This window comes from Littorina saxatilis, linkage group LG4, assembly GCF_037325665.1.
Source record: "Littorina saxatilis isolate snail1 linkage group LG4, US_GU_Lsax_2.0, whole genome shotgun sequence".
NCBI classification, from domain to species: Eukaryota; Metazoa; Mollusca; class Gastropoda; order Littorinimorpha; family Littorinidae; genus Littorina; species Littorina saxatilis.
The window spans coordinates 27,592,796-27,609,859 of NC_090248.1; the positions used below are offsets into that span (position 1 = coordinate 27,592,796).

At 42.1% G+C, this 17,064-nt stretch overlaps 1 protein-coding gene across 1 annotated transcript in view; it reads left to right on the forward strand.

Annotated features, from left to right (window-relative positions):
• LOC138964382 (actin-related protein 8-like) overlaps positions 1–16,829 on the forward strand; it is a 17,300-nt gene extending 471 nt beyond the window's left edge. Inside the window, exons 2-12 of the mRNA XM_070336321.1 lie at positions 706–876; positions 4,380–4,490; positions 5,219–5,323; positions 6,855–7,028; positions 7,492–7,602; positions 9,844–9,959; positions 11,726–11,879; positions 12,196–12,429; positions 13,550–13,814; positions 15,300–15,463; positions 15,819–16,829. Coding sequence (XP_070192422.1) covers positions 706–876; positions 4,380–4,490; positions 5,219–5,323; positions 6,855–7,028; positions 7,492–7,602; positions 9,844–9,959; positions 11,726–11,879; positions 12,196–12,429; positions 13,550–13,814; positions 15,300–15,463; positions 15,819–15,962 — 1,749 coding nt within the window. The 3' untranslated portion in view covers positions 15,963–16,829. The remainder of the gene's footprint in view (positions 1–705; positions 877–4,379; positions 4,491–5,218; positions 5,324–6,854; positions 7,029–7,491; positions 7,603–9,843; positions 9,960–11,725; positions 11,880–12,195; positions 12,430–13,549; positions 13,815–15,299; positions 15,464–15,818) is intronic.
• The last annotated feature ends 235 nt before the right edge of the window (positions 16,830–17,064 follow it).

Below are 17,064 nucleotides of genomic sequence, written 5' to 3' on the forward strand. Positions count from 1 at the left end.
GCTATATTATAATGTATATTTATATATTAATTTTAACACTCCGAATGTATACAGGAGTGATAGGTCTGTATATCTGACAAGCAAAAGCTCGGTTACAAATCGTAAGCTTATGAAATGCCCCCTTCCATGTCAGGTTGTCTTCGGAAGTAGCCAATGAAAATCAATCCGACATACGTATTGACTTCCGCCATCTCTTTTTCGGAGTGTACAGAGGGCTGGCATTGATGTGCACTCACATAGTATACAACCACTTCTACACACTCCAAGTGTGTTCCATACTCCGACAATAAATTGCTGTGCAGCATAAGTTTTGTGTGTGTTTGTCCCAAGCGGAGGAAATGAATCAAAAGTTCATTGCGTCCCTTCGCAAAATGGTGTCGAATGAGACTCGTAGTGTTGATGTGGTTGTCTGCTCATTTATGGACACTCCGGAAATGTAATCAACATTAAAGTAAAGGCTGTGAAGCATCAGATTGGTTTTGTTTACAAGTACTTTGATAATCAACGGCTCTGCGTTAATTCCTATCGCACAGTGGGTTTGAATGTGAATTCCACGATAGAGGGGTTATCGGAAGTTTTCTGTTTCTCGTACCGACAAAACCCCTGTCGGAGGCTTTCTCAATATGGGCCCAGGGTTACAGGTTTTAGGTTTCATGAGCATGTTATTTATACATGTATACATGTCCTTTATTGTATCTTCATCAGCCCATTCAGCAAGCAACAGTGATTGTGATTCACCCTGGTTCTTACAATCTGCGCATCGGGCGGGCGTCAGATGCTTACCCAGTGACCGTCCCTCACTGCATCGCTCGCAGGTGTACCTCTGCCAAACCAAAGCAAGCACGGTCAGACTGGATTTTGCGGGAAGAATGCAAGGTGAATTATATAGTTTAAAAGATGTATTCAAATATTGTTCAAAGAACAATAATGCTGCAATCAAGTGTCAAAATCATTTATCATTGCAATGAAGCACAACAAGGTATGTTTTAAAACAAGGTTAACTTGTGGTTTAACTTGTCTTTTTCTGACTATTATACTTTAAAATTACTTATAGAGCTAAATTGACTTTTAGCTGACTGCAGCGTTTGGAGACTGCATACATGTAAAAATTCTTTGTTTTTTATTGAGGTTTTCTTTCCTACAAAATATATTATACTCTTTATGAATATATATATCTATATATATGCATATATACGACTTGTGTCTGTCTGTGTATCTGTGTGTGTGTCTGTGTATCTGTGTCTTCGCGATGCACGGCCAAAGTTCTCGATGGATCTGCTTCAAATTTGGTGGGCTTATTCAGAGAGACCCCGGACACAACCTCATCGATGAGATATTTCAACACGTGCTCTCAGCGCGCAGCGCTGAACCGATTTTGGTTCCACCTCAGCTACCCGGGCCCCCATACCGACACACCAAAGCCGCTACACCACATCACAACGCCAAAGTTCTCGCTGGATCTTTTTCAAATTTGGACACCGTATTCAGCTACACCCCGGACACAATATCATTGATGAGATATTTCAACACGTGCTCTCAGCGCGCAGCGCTGAACTGATTTTGGTTTTTGTGTTCATGTCACCATTATAAGTAACTCTTCCTTATCTTCTCCAGTGTTTGGCGTTTATCTCCCTTCCTTCGTGTGGCTTTCCCGTTTGTAAGTTACTATTACTATTTTTAGAATGTCACTGCGCTGTCCACTGCGCTGTCCACAACGCTTCCCTTGCACCCGTAAGTTGTTCTTACTGTCAAAGTGAAAAGGTCGAATCAATTTATAGCCACGCGAAAAATACACTCTCACCTATCTCTATATATTTATAGATACAGATATGCATATATATATACGGCTTCTCTGTGTGTGTGTGTGTTTGTGTGTGTGTGTGTGGGCAAAAACCTGTGTATTGTAGAGTTCTGTTTGTGATGTGGTCTAGCGGCTTTTGTCTGTCTGTATGTTCTGGCATTTGAGAAGCCACAGCAGATAATATAGGGCTAAGAAATAAGCTCCAAAATTCTCAATCCCGTTTGACAGGACTTCGCCTTCAAAGGTGATTGTGGTGAACCGCCACGCTGTCTGTCTCTGTCTCGCGATTCACCCCGGCGAAGCCGGGTATTCCTCTAGTATTATATATAGGTCTAGATCCACTTTGAAGCCTAGCTGGTATCTTAGCCTGATGTTTGATTTTTCTTCACAAATTTACATTTCTTGTCTCAGTTGGTCACTAGTCTTTCAAGTTAAACTACAAAAATTACCTGTTCTACAAATGCTTGAGATTTAACTGCCTTTCTTTTTAGATTTTGACCTTGAAGATAGATTCTTGCTGTATAACAAATGTTGAATTCAGTGACATTTTGAATTTATTGCACACAAAGAGTTGATGTGTCAGACTTAATTATTACTTGACTCGATCTGTAATGTTATTGTTGTCCAACTCCCAGTCCAAATAAAGCTAAGAGTATAACAACAAAAACTTAACAAATGAATGATTAGTAGTTAAAGGCACAGTAAGCCTCCCGTAAACCATCACAGATACTGTCAGGCTTTTACACACAGTACAAACACCCTTCCATTTGAACGCTCACCAAACAGGAACATCCTAGGTGCCCTACGTAAAGAGCGAGCAATTTTTAAAGAATTAATTTTGCAGATTGTCTCAGACACTTTTTGGACCCATCCTGAACTCAGGTCAAAAATGAGTTACTTCCCTTCGGGTCTCATTCTAAACTGGCGATAGCCGTGGACCGAAGAATGTTTTTGGACCGTGGTGCGTTTTTGCGCTAGACCTAACTTTTAACATCTAAATAATAAATTGACAGTTTGTTACACAAACATTCTTTAATCATAAAAGAATTCTTTTTTCATCAAGACAAGATCAGTACAATACGAAGTTGTGAAAGTTTAAAAAAAGAAAAGCCCAGAAGCAGGGTCACGCAAGGGTTGTAGCAGACGAGGGTTTATGCATATCGCCAGTTCCTCTCAACAGTCAAAAGCCATCGCTAGAGTTCTTGTGAACCACAGCCGTTTGTTTTGTGTATAAAAACGTGCTATTGCAGATAAGCTCACATCGAGTCGCATTCAAATTACTAACTGACGACTACATTGTGGAAAAGGGAAACTGGATCACACGGGTTCACAATGGCTCAGAGGTAAGATAAACCACGCAAAAATAAATTCTTTGAAAATTGTTCGCTCTTTACGGAGGGCACCTAGGATGTTCTCAAGCGGTGAGTGTTTAAATGAAAGGGTGTTTGTACTGTGTGTAAAAGCCGGACTGTATCTGTGATGGTTTACGGGAGGCTTACTGTGCCTTTAATTTGCATTTGGACTGGGTGGCCGAGTGGTAACGCACTTGCGCTCGGAAGCGAGAGGTTGCGAGTTTGACCCTGGGTCAGGGCGTTAGCAATGTTCTCCCCCCTTTCCTAACCTAGGTGGTGGGTTCAACTTCAAGTGCTAGTCTTTCGGATGAGACGAAAAACCGAGGCCCCTTCGTGTACACCACATTGGGGTGTGCACGTTAAAGATCCCACGATTGACAAAAGGGTCTTTCCTGGCAAAATTGTATGGGCATAGATAAAAATGTCCACCAAAATACCCGTGTGACTTGGAATAATAGGCCGTGAAAAGTAGGATATGCGCCGAAATGGCTGCGATCTGCTGGCCGATGTGAATGCGTGATGTATTGTGTAAAAAAATTCTCACACGGCATAAATAAATCCCTGCGCCTTGAATATGTGCGGGATATAAATTGCATAAAATAAAAAATAAATAAATCCCTGCGCTTAGAACTGTACCCACGGAATACGCGCGATATAAGCCTCATATTGATTGATTGATTGATTCAAACTGGTCGATGAAAATTTTCAACACGTGCTCTAAGCGCGGCGACCCAGTTTCGCGATACGAATTACGAAACTAAACACTTTTTTTTCGGCTCTACTTCTTCACTTCTTTCACTTCCGCCACACAACGAAAACGAATCTAACCAGCGCTTTTCTGCACAGGTAGAACATCTAAGTATTGCAATTCGTGTACAAAATCCCTCCCATCTTCAAAATATTGCCACTAATACTACCCCTCACCAAACAGGCAGACCAGAAATGTCGTCTACCCAGAAGCTCTACAGTAGATGGTAGGTACGACTACTGTCTGTATGTGTATCTGTGTGTCTGTCTGTTCGCGATGCACTGCCAAAGTTCTCGATGAATCTGCATCAAATTTGGTGGGCATATTCAGGTGGACCCCGGGCACAAACTGGTCGATGAAAATTTTCAACACGTGCTCTAAGCCGGCGAACCGCCACGCTGCATACTCTGTCTCGCGATCCACCCGGCGAAGCTGGGTATTCATCTAGTATTATATATATTTGTGTTGATTATTTCAGCATCCAGACAGGGATCAACAAGTCAAAGAAGGCTACCGGGCAGTGGAAGACTTACTTCTTTCCCGACCTACTCACACGGGAGAATACAGGCAACTTGTTCCTGTCAAACAGGTGTGTGAATGTGCATAACAGCTATAGGGGCGTTCACTTTGTTCATGGAGATGTTTTCATACAAAATTAATATATTCACGAATAATAGTAGTGGTATGCACATCCTGTCGTTTGTTGTTGTTGTTTTTACTTCCAAAAAGTTCTTTGTTTGCCTAGTTTGTTGTTGTATTTTGCTATGCTTAGTTATCTTCTTGATGAAGATGTTACTTTTTTTTGTTCATACAAGTAGGATAAGCAACTGTATGTCAGGACGTTTATTGATTGTGAATGCTGAATGTGAAACATGTCGCAAAAAGCCAATTGTGCTGTATTATAGAACTGGTATAGAATTCCGTAATGAATGTGTGTCCTTATTAACAAACCAGATTTGAAATGCTTGTGACTTTGATACTCAATGCTGTTTTCCCTCACAATTAAGTGTCACAGCCCAACTTAGATATATTGCTTGTTGTTGTTTGAAAGCATGAATGTGGTCATACAGAGTGGTCTATTCTGTTTTACTTGTTACGTTTACATGTTCAAGTGTTACAACCTAACTTAGTGTTTCGTTTCTAGTTTATGTTACAACTTACATGCACCACCATTGCAATTTCTCCATGTGAGATAATAAAGTTGATTTGATTTGATTTGAGATGTATTAGTTTGCTTCTTGTATAGTTAATTAAATGCAAGCATGAATGAAATCATACAGAGTTGTCTTTTCAGTTTCGTTCTGTTTATATTTTCAGCTGATTGGCTACAACAGCAAGGCACACCCAGCCAAGTCGGACCGCATCTGTTCTCAGAAATGGACAAACGTTGACAGTCGCCCTGATTTTGTGGTTGGAGAGGAGGTGACCTCATTTAGCATGCTTTTCCTTCTGCGGTACTTGTGTCATTATTTTGGAGTATGGTGGAACCCCCATTTTAAGATCTCAAAAAATCTGAGAAAATCAGGTCTTAAAAAGGAGGGAGTCGACTTAAAACGGGGGTAAATTTACAGAGGTTATGAACGGAAACTCTGGAAAAAAACAGTCTTAAAAGGGAGGGAGTCTTAAATTAGGGGTCTTCAAAGGGGGGTTCCACTGTACAGCACTTGGAAATCACTCTTTAACTCATTGTCTCCCAGGTACGGATATATATCCGTACCCACTGGTATGGCTCTATTTGACCAGGTACGGATATATCCGCTCAGACTGTTAGCTTCAGTCGCTTCCTGTAACATCCATTTAATTAACGCCTTCATTCCAGTTATACTACACAGTTACTACAATTCTGAATGACCTGCTGCAGCACAGCTGGTCTGGGCTAAAAAAAAATGGGTCAACATAGGTGGGGTAGAAAGTGTTAAGACACTATCCTCCTCCCCTACTTGTATGACCTTGCTTTCTCTGATCTCCTGTTGAAAGTCTCTGTAGTTGCCTCCATTTTCAGACTACCTCCTTTTTAAGTCCAAATGTTCTCAGACGTTTTGATGTCTTAAAAGGGGGTTTCCACTATTTGTATTTCTATCTATTGTGATTGTTGAACATTGCAAGTGAATATATATATATAGGCTGACCAAGACAACAGATGAATGAACAGTGACATAGTTTTTTTGGTTTTCTTTTCTCCATCCTAGCTTTTGTGGATTCTTGTCGTCTCTCTCGATCTCTCTCTGTCTTTTTTGTTTTCTTTTCTCCAATGTCTTTTGAATCACAGTACTTGAGATATCCTTTTCTAGGTTTCTGTTCCAATGATGCTTATGTTTTTGAGAGAATTGTGTTCATTTGAGATGTGTGAGTGAGTGCATGAGAGTGTTGGGTAGAAAGGGAAAGAACGAGATGGTTTATGTACTTGTACTTGTTCAGCTATATTCTTATGTCTACTATACTTATCATTATAACAAATAATAGGAATGCGTCATGAAAAACGTGTAAGTTTGAGGCACGAAAACAATAAATGTATTCCTTTTTGTATTTATTAGAATTCTGTGATGGTGGTTTAAAGGCATACTAACGCACTCCCGTGTTTACAAAGTGTAGTTTGCCCACAATCGATGTCAAACGCACCATAAGACCATATAATGACGATACGTCACCATGCGCGGACCATAATACATGCATTACAGCTTGTTCTAGCCTCTGAAAAAGTGAGGATGTCAACAAAGCCGCAGTGTTCTCTCCCTTGCATCAACGTTACATGTGTTGCCAAATCTATAAATAGGACGATCCAGATCAAAATGAAAATTCAAATATCTCAACATTTAAGGGGTCCTAGACCACAATATTTTGCAGGGAACTTAATTTAGTCTGTCTCCAGCTGTTGGTAAAGCAATTAGCGTGTATAGTCATCGAGTACATATGGCTTTAAGTTCTTTAACTTGTGTTCTTTCTGTCCCCACAGGCTTTGTTCATTAATCCAAAAGATGGCTACCAAGTGAGCTGGCCCATGAAGCGAGGACGCCTCAACCTACATGACAAAGCGGGCGGGTCATTGATGTCAGTGCTTGCAGACCTAGAGACCATCTGGACCTCCATCATTTACTCCCAGCTGCAGATTCCCGCTAAGGACCTCAAGGTAGTTAACCCATACGGCTCCTGTGTCGCAGTTTTAGCGACAGCGTATTTCTCAGTCCTGATGTGACACATTGTTATCATATAGATAATTATGATTTTAAATCATTCTACACACTTTTAATCCCAAATTGAGTGTCAAAATAACTGTTCTATCCACTGAGTCAGTAATTGGATCCCGTACATGCTGTTCCTTTTATCGCACAAAGTCTTTCGACGGCTTGATTGAAAAGATTTTTGCGAACACAAAGTTGAAAACGGTGAGAGAAAAAAATCAACATTGTTATTGGCTGTTGCCATTCGATTGTTACATATTTGATTTATAATTGAATTATGAAGTTTGTTGTCCTGGTTCCAAGAGAAAAATAACGGAATGTAATTATCAGGTAACTAAATTAACTGTGTGTTTGTGTGTGTGTGTGTGTGTGTGTGTGTGTGTGTGTGTGTGTGTGTGTGTGTTCCTACAGCATTACAGAGCCATCCTGCTGTTACCTGACGTCTACAACCCAAGACACGCCAAGGCCCTGTTTGAGATGCTGCTGAACAACCTGGGTTTTGAGGCTGTCATATTACATCAGGTACAACTCATTCTTGTATCTGCTATCAGCCATCCTGCCTACAATCGGGGTAGAAGTGTAACAATAGCAGCTGTTCACCTTTGTAGTATATTGAAACCTACTTTGAAATTGAATATTGCCTTTGATGATTGGTTTTGTAGCATGCATGATGATTTTTTAAAGGCGCATCAGATGGGAAAGTACATAGAGGTTACAACACGAGTGGTTTTTTATATGGCTTGTATTTCAGTCAAGACCCAGCGGATGAATATCAAGGGACTCACGAGCTCTGGCGAGTGAGTCCCTTTGATATTCCCGCTGGGTCTTGACTGAAATACAAGCCATATAAAAAATTACGAGTGTTGTAACCTGTATATCCCATGAAGATCTAAAAGACAAAGTGTGACGGAAACATCAAGCTTTAGTTGTCTGTTCAGATGAGGCACCTCTGCACATACCTTATTCTAAAGGCACGTCTGTTGATCTATGTCAAGTCGGTGCATAATGGTGGCTTGGTTGTCCCCGTCAGTTGAAAGCCTCTTACACGGATTTGACTGAATACCTAGTGGTTACACACGCATCTCCTGAGATCTTGGACACCTTCATCGTCTATAGGGCCTACTGCACCGCAGAAGAGGTAGAAGTACTCGCAAAATGCATTAAACAGCTTGTCCAGAGAACACTCGTAGTCGATGATGTACCGATAAGGGCGTGTGTACCGGGCACGCTGTATCTTCACATGAGCATAGTCTGAACATAGCAGAATAGCAGTGCTGGTCGGACGGACTGGGTTTTTAACGATTGCTAGTTTGACTTTAGTTTTAGTTGATAGCACGAGCACACACACTCAAACACATACGGCTTGTCATGTTGATCACAAGAGAGAAATAGAACAGCGAATAGAAGGAAACATAACAGATTACGTCCCCTTAATATGACGCGATGGACGACAGACGTCATGAAATCTATGACGCTACGATGATAGTCTCGGCAAGTCGAGACTAAAACTCAGCTATGACACTGAACGACTCTCGCGCAAGTTCTCAAAAGCGTGGTTACCCTGTGCACATCCGGTCTATTGGTACATGTGCATTTTGGAATGTCAAGGACAACAGAAAGTAGAGCCAGCTATGATGTATTTCGTGCACCCTTATTTATCCTCTATTTTATGTGTTATAAGAGTGCAATAGTTACATCATAGATGTAACAAGAGAACAATGGAAATACAAGAAATATACCTAGAGTACATTTACAGAGACAAAGAAGGGAGGTCATGGGATATATATATATATATATATATATATATATATATATATAAATTTCAACCAGGCAGAAGGGGAAAAAACAGAACTGCCATTGCATAAATCTGAGACAATAGTCAAGTCGGACGGGCGCAGTGGCGTGGTGGTAAGACGTCGGCCTCCTAATCGGGAGGTCGTGAGTTCGAATCCCGGTCGCTGCCGCCTGGTGGGTTCAGAGTGGAGATTTTTCCGATCTCCCAGGTCAACTTATGTGCAGACCTGCTAGTGACTTAACCCCCTTCGTGTGTACACGCAAGCACAAGACCAAGTGCGCACGGAAAAGATCCTGTAATCCATGTCAGAGTTCGGTGGGTTATAGAAACACGAAAATACCCAGCATACCTCCCCCGAAATCGGCGTATGCTGCCTGAATGGCGGGGTAAAAACGGTCATACACGTACAACTCCACTTGTGCTTAAAACATGAGTGAACGTGGGAGTCTAAGCCCATGAACGAAGAAGAAGAAGAAGATAGTCAAGTCGGAGTTTGCAACCGAGTTATGTCCCTTGCAGTGACAGTGCCCTGAATGGAGCTGTCCCTCTCCACAAAGTTTTCAGTTATTTCTGTATGTTTTACTGATTATTTCAGCTGTATGTACCAGTGGGGTAGTTTTGCTCAAATTTTGTGTGGTTTTATTTGTAATAACAGCAAAAAAAATGCAGCTTCTTCTGTTAAAAAAGAGTTCAAGTAATGAGAGTCACGTGGGTCTGTGAACAGTGAGTGCCAGTTTGGAAACGTCAGTTTGGCTTATATCATAGAACCCCTAAGTAGGGTGTCTTAAAATGGAGGTTAATTTACAGAGATTGTAAACAGGGCATCTGAAAAACTAGGATCTCAAAAATGAGTTTGTGTGTGTGGAGGGAAGGGGGGGGGAGTAAATAATAGGAGTTTTGTTGTGGAGCGTTGTAGGCAAAACTTTTGATATGTTTGTCTAAGCTAACCTGATGCACTGTCTTTTCAGGAGTCAGTGTGTGCCACGTTTGGGGCTGGTCTTCCATGCGCGTGTGTAGTGGACGTCGGTGACCAGAAATCCAGTGTCTGCTGCGTCGATGATGGCATGTCTCATCATGCGACAAGGTGTGTTCATTTTGTGTCTCTTTGTCTGTGGATAGAACAAGGTAAAGGTAAGATGTGTGAGAGTAGAGGTGAGTGGTAAGGTTGGATGGTGATGCACTATCTTTGATGTAATCACATGAAAGACAAATAGTAAGACTAAGACTCAGGACTCAGGAATGTTTTATTTCAGGCCATAGCCCATAAATAGGGTGATACACAATTACAAATAGAAATGCATAGAAAACATGTTAGGCGCACAGGCAATCTGCTTTAACGGGTCAATCATAATATATATGTAAAACCGGAACTCCTCCACGCACTTGCACTCTCGTGTGCACTGTACTGATTTACAATCACCCGCACCTACGCAAAGTGACCGTCCCCTAATTATATACATAGACAGATTCTCACACACATAAAGTTGAACGTGTGAACAAATCCATCTGACAAAAATACTGGTTTTCCTTGACAGGAACGTAATATAACTGTACACTTCCCACAGCTCAACCAAAAACAACTTCTTTTGTTTTTTGGCCTTAAAAAAAATGGCTAGCTCTTCACATGTTTAGGAGCGCATACACATGTGAAGGTTCTTTATGTAGAAGATGAGAGAAAATGATCAGGGCTGCCAGAATGTCAGTACAGCTGAACCCCCCTTTAGCGACTTCAAACAAATCAAGAAAATCAGGTCTTCAAAGGGAGGGAGTCTTACATTGCGGGTAAATATACAGAGGGTATATAAACAGAAAATCTGAAAAACTAAGTTCCTAAAAGGGAGGAGGTCTTAAAAAGGCGGCGGGGGCGGGGGGGGGGGGGGGGGGGGGGTTCCACTGTATTTACACCCCCATGTAGGATGGATAAGTAGCTCAAACGGTAGCACGCTTATCTGTGCAGCTAATTTGTGGCCATCAGTGTGGGTTTGAGGCCCAGGTATGGCATGTGTTTTTCTGCATTTACCAGAGGCTGCATCCAGTGCACACTCTAAGCAGGCATGGGAATTGTCCGCACAAAGGAAATTACGTTTCAGCGAAAATAACAAAATTGTCCGCGGCAAAAAAACAGGTAAATTAAATTATATGTATACTGTTGTCTCTCTATCCATTATTTGCTCACACGAGAACTATCAAAATATTGGTCTAAAATGCTAAAATTTGTTTTCCTTCCGGAAAGGGGCTCTGCCCCTGTACCCCACCGGGGCCTAGGCGGCCCGTGAACCTCGGCCTATTTTCAGAGTTTTTCCTATTTTGGAATTCCCATGCCTGCTAAGCCGATGGAATTGTACTTGGAAAACACAGATACCTGGCACACATACTGACTTCTTGGCAGGGCCCAAAACAGTGTGGCACGCAAAATTCTCACCATATGGTGACCCAGAGAATAGGAAGCTCAGGAATACAGACGAAGAAGACGTGCCAACATGTACACACACAAAGACACACACCGTTGATCCCCTACAGACAATAACGGAGTTCATTATATGCATGTATTTCGCCCCCACCCCCCGCTCCTCCTCCATCTCAAATTTTGCGTCATTTCGGCCTGCTTCGTTTTCTTACGGATTACAAGTACTAGCAGCAAGTTTCGCAAATTTGTATGGTTTCAACCTGTTAATACAACAGTGTTCTTGTGGACTAAATCAACGTTGAATCTACTCAGAAAACTCATATTTGAACGTGACTTTCCTGTGACCAGGCAACCCAACAGCTGCCCTTTAAAGCCATACACACAGACAGTTATAAGTTTGAAATAAAGTTCATTTTTATAATACTTTTGGTCTTTCCTGTCAGAATCACCATGGAATATGGCGGCAGCGACATCAGTCGGTGTCTTCACAGTTTGCTGGCTCGCAGCGGCGCCCGTCTGCCGCAAATGGACTTGACTCAGGCACCGGGTGTTTTGCAGCTTCAAGAAATCAAAGAGGCTTTCTGCCATCTCGATCAGGTAAGTGTTTATAAATGGCATTAGGATGTGCCTGCTTATGTATGCACCCATGATGGCTTAAAAGCCATTTGATATCCTCATGTCGTATGCATTTAGAACGTTTGCTTCCCTTTGTTTACCAGATCTTTTGCCTCTATTTGTTAAAGATTCTCTACTGCAGGATCAACACAGTATAAAACCTTACGTGGTTTGCCTATTCAGAGTGTCCGCTCATCCGAGGGGCCTGACATTACAGTTACCACTGTAGTAAATGTTCTTCTCTTCATTCTCTGCAATCCTGTTGTTCTTCTCTTCATTCTCTGCAATCCTGTTGTAGGATCGCCATGGTGTCAAGCCCCACGTGATTCAGATCAAGCTGCCCCAGGAGAACATCATCAAGTACGGCCTGCGTCTCGGAGACGAGATGATCCTCGCCCCTCTAGCCATCTTCAAACCCGAGGCCTTTGGACTTCAGGGCTCCCACCTGATCCGCACACAGCCGCGAGGGGAGAGTGACCCTGAGGATCCCTACGACCAGGATTATCTGCGTAGAACATCGCGCCAATCGGGGGTGAGAAATAGGTTGCTTGCGGGCGGGGAAATAGCTCAGTCGGTAGCGGCACTGGCTTCAAAAACCAGTTGGCGCTATTGCCGTGGGATTTAATCCCCATGTTTGGCAAGGGATTTATTCCCCAGAGTCAACTTTCTGCAGAATCTCCTCGGTGTCCAAATAACCCCGTGTGCACGCATGCGCACGATAATGAACCCAAGTTCACAACGAAAGTCTCAGGGCTTGGAAACATGAACATGGGCATGCAGAAAAAGAAAATAATGGGTAGCACCATACTGTATGGCAGCTCGCTTTCCCCAGTGAGAAAGCAGCCCGAATTTCTATGAGGGTAACCTCACAGGTCAAAATAAAATCTTATTCTTATGTGCACACTAGGTTATGAAAAACAGTACTTGTTGCATCTTACTCAGAAGTACCGGTGTTTTCTGGAGTGCACAGGCATCAGTTTTGGAGTCTTCTTCTGCGTTTCTGATTCTCAGTCACCCGATCTTGGAGTAAACTATGCATGGTTACGTGTGCAGAAATTTGCAAGGGTAAAACTAACAGTAGTTTGCAGTTACGGTGGCATTTTTCAGTAATTTTCCAGTTGCGGTACACATAGCAGAGAAAAACTAAATTTAGTGTTCATTTTAACAAGGAATAGTAGTGTTGCACTATAAAACTTTGGTTACTATACTGTATCTGATGTTAGTATTATCAAGGTATCAGTGAAGATTCCACGGAAACAGGGAAACATAATTAAATCTTTTCTCTCTCATCCACATAATCATGTGTCCCAGAGTCTTAAATAAAAACAACAGGATTCTAGCAGCTTACGGCAAGATGCAGCATGGAATTTTTATCCAAAATCCTTCTGTGACATGTTTTGGGTTTTTAGCATTTTTTAACACCATAGAATTGAGCACTGTATGATGATGCTTATTTTGTCACTGTCAATAACTTTTTTTTTAAACTTTTTTTTAAAAGAAATCCATCCTTTTTTCAAAAAGTGTCCGTACTAGGTCTAAAAATGAGCATGAATGTGTTTACTAAAGAACATCAAAATATTGTAATTTTGTTTTGCAAACAGACAGTTTTAATTTTCCGTGCCACCTCTCGTTTTTCTTCTCTCACTCCTCAGGGAGGCCGACTAAAGAAGGACGCAGCAGAATCGGGCCGCGACATGGCCGATACAAGCATGGGCAATCTGGAGGACCTCCAGCCGACTGCCATGGAGGACGACTCCAACGACATACCCGACAGTCTCGCACCGTCAGACAGCGGCGCCAAGGCGGGCCGCAAGGAGGAGGAGGAAGAGGACGAGATACTGGAGGAGGAGGGGACTACCAATATTCTGCAACTCATGGGTGTGGACCAGGCTATTCTGCACAGCATCGACAAGTGTGGTGAGTGGCATTGCTGGGCAGAATGTTGGGAAAATAGAAAATAATGCGAGTCCACAGGGCCGAGGTGTATGAGAAAGTTACCAACCGGGTGGGAGCCAGCCGCAGTGTTGGATTGGTTGAAATTGAGATTTGTTGTGATTTTCATGAATCAGTTTGTTCTCTCACGTTTAGGTGGCACCCACTTTCGGTTCGTGCACCTTGACCCAGGTTCCCAGTAGGATCTGGAAGCAAAGCCCCCGTTGTGGCCCAAGGGATGAAGCCTCCCGAACAATAAGTCTTTTTTTGATTTTTGACATACTTTAGGAGCCACTTCATGCAAGGAAATGCATCAAAATCTACACGCTTTCTTAAGTCACAGATTGAATTTCACAGTCGCTTAAAGTGCACGCAAGTCTGTTTGTTGTCAACTGACACAAAATATGGACTAGTGTGTCAAGAGTCACATATCTCTCATAGTCAGCTCAACCCCTGCCTATAGATATGTTCCAGTTATAGACGATTTTCGGAAATAACTCTATCGGGTTTGTATTGGTTGTGAAAGAGTGAACCCTTGCCTTGACCTCTGACAAATAAAAGTCACATGTGCTCCTGTCCACGTGTTTACGACACACCTCTCGCTAGTGATTGGCCCCTCCAATGTTGTCCGAGTAAAAATCAAGTTTATTCACTCTTTCACAACTGATACAAACCTGAAAGAGTAATTTTCAGAATTCGTCTACAGTGGAACCCCCCTTTTAAAAAAAACAATTTAAGACTTCCTCCCTTTTAAGACCCTGTTTTATTAAATTTCTGTTTATAGCCTCTGTAAATTTACCCCCATTTTAAGACTCCCTCCTTTTTAAGACCTGATTTTGTCCATTTTTGAGTCACTTGAGAAAAAGTGACTCTATGTAATCGGTCAGTGTTAGTCTGTCCGGCCGGCCGGCCGGCCGTCCGTAGACACCACCTTAACGTTGGACTTTTCTCGGAAACTATCAAAGCGATCGGGCTCATATTTTGTTTAGTCGTGACCTCCAATGACCTCTACACTTTAACGATGGTTTCGTTGACCTTTGACCTTTTTCAAGGTCACAGGTCAGCGTCAAAGGAAAAATTAGACATTTTATATCTTTGACAAAGTTCATCGGATGTGATTGAAACTTTGTAGGATTATTCTTTACATCAAAGTATTTACATCTGTAGCCTTTTACGAACGTTATCAGAAAAACAAGGGAGATAACTAGCCTTTTCTGTTCGGCAACACACAACTTAACGTTGGGCTTTTCTCGGAAACTATAAAAGTGACCGGGCTCAAATTTTATGTGAACGTGACTCATTGTGTTGTGAATAGCAATTTCTTCCTGTCCATCTGATGCCTCATATAATATTCAGAACTGCGAAAGTGACTCGATCGAGCGTTTGCTCTTCTTGTTGTAAGTCTTATAAGTTTTTTTTTACTGTATTAACAGTTTTCTGGCCTGTATTGTGACCGTTTACTGTGCACAGACGGTGAAGAGATGAAGCGGCGAATGCTCAGCACAATTCTGCTGGTTGGCGGAGGGCTGGGATTTGAGGGAGCACAGCTGTGGCTTCAGTACCAGGTGTGGATGAACATGCCGGCCCACTACCGCTCCACTCTAGAGACTATGGATGTCGTCCACCGCCCCAAGGTGGGTCATTGTGCCTGTGTCTTTCACGGATAATCGTCATAACCAAGTTATCATTATTTAGAGCACATACCTCCATTTGATATTATTATTAAGAGCATTTTCTTAATTTTCTGATGAGGCCACAAATTCAAATAAGAATACAGTGAAATCCCATGTAGAGCACATACCTCCATTTGATATTTAGAGCACTTGCTTACTTTTCTGATAAGGCTATAAATACGAATAAGAACCCCCCCGAACACAAGAAGTTATTCCAGATACACAATCCTTTCAGGTTGTTTGCGCATATTAAGAAAATATATTGAACTTGATACTGGATATTTTCTGACTGTTTTGAATTCTATGTCTGCCACAGGACATAGACCCAAGCCTGGTCAGCTGGAAGGGAGCGTCCATCTTAGCCTGTCTGGACAGCTGTCAGGAACTGTGGATACGTCAGATTGAGTACAAACAGGCCAGCGTGCGGCTTCTCAGAGAACGGACACCTTTCGAATGGTGATCCATTTTGTTTCTAGACAGGTGCTTTGTGAATCTTCTAGATGCAAGAAACAGGCTAGAAGACATCTTTTCAGCGGAAAGACACGCTTTAGGTAGGCAGTGCCGCTGATGTTGATCATTTTGAACACCAGTAAAGGCATAGGAAGAAGAAGAAAGGTTAGACCAGAATGAAGATGTCTTCGAAGCAGCGACTTTTGCACAAGCAAGGGAGTCTCTGAGGAAAAAGTTGGCTGCCCTGTCTTTGCTATGCAGAGAGGGTATGAACATGTATGACTATGAGCCAAAACGTGTATTTAGTGACCATTTTCCTGCTGTATGTCCAAAAGCAAAGCCTGAAGTTGTATGACTCAGTAAATTGATGATTGCATAAAGAAAATGTATTGGTCAAGTGCACGTGCCATCATGATCAAGCCACTATGAATATGTTAACCTTCGCCGGTGGTCGTGGGTCCATGTGAACCCAGAAGGGTGTTTAATTGCAAATATCTCTTTAACTAGTTGGAATTTTTTAATGAGCTTTTAAGAATGCCTCGGGCACCTAAAAAGCTCATGTCCTAAAATTTCAGCGAGAAGTAATTAACAAAAAAAGGTCATATTTAGACTACAAACATCGTGGGGCCGTGCGGACCCATGTTTCTCAAAGAAGGAAATGAGAAGCATGGGTCCGCACGGCCCCACAATGACTTCCGTGTGTAGTCGATAACCCGAACAGGCGAAGGTTAACAGGACATTAGTGAGAAAATGTAAATGTGTGTGCTTGTGTGTAAATGATCGATCAAGTGAACGAGCGAGTTTGAAAGAGAGAGCATTTAATGATGTTACACAATATGACTGCAAGTTAAATAAACGTTTGCATTTGAAGTGCTAATGCTTGTATTTTTAAATGCTTGTGAGTGCGATGACTATAGTGCAAATCTGATCATCATTTGCTGGGCTCATGTCGGGCCCCACAATGACTTCCGTGTGTAGTCGATAACCCGAACAGGCGAAGGTTAACAGGACATTAGTGAGAAAATGTAAATGTGTGTGCTTGTGTGTAAATGATCGATCAAGTGAACGAGCGAGTTTGAAAGAGAGAGCATTTAATGATGTTACACAATATG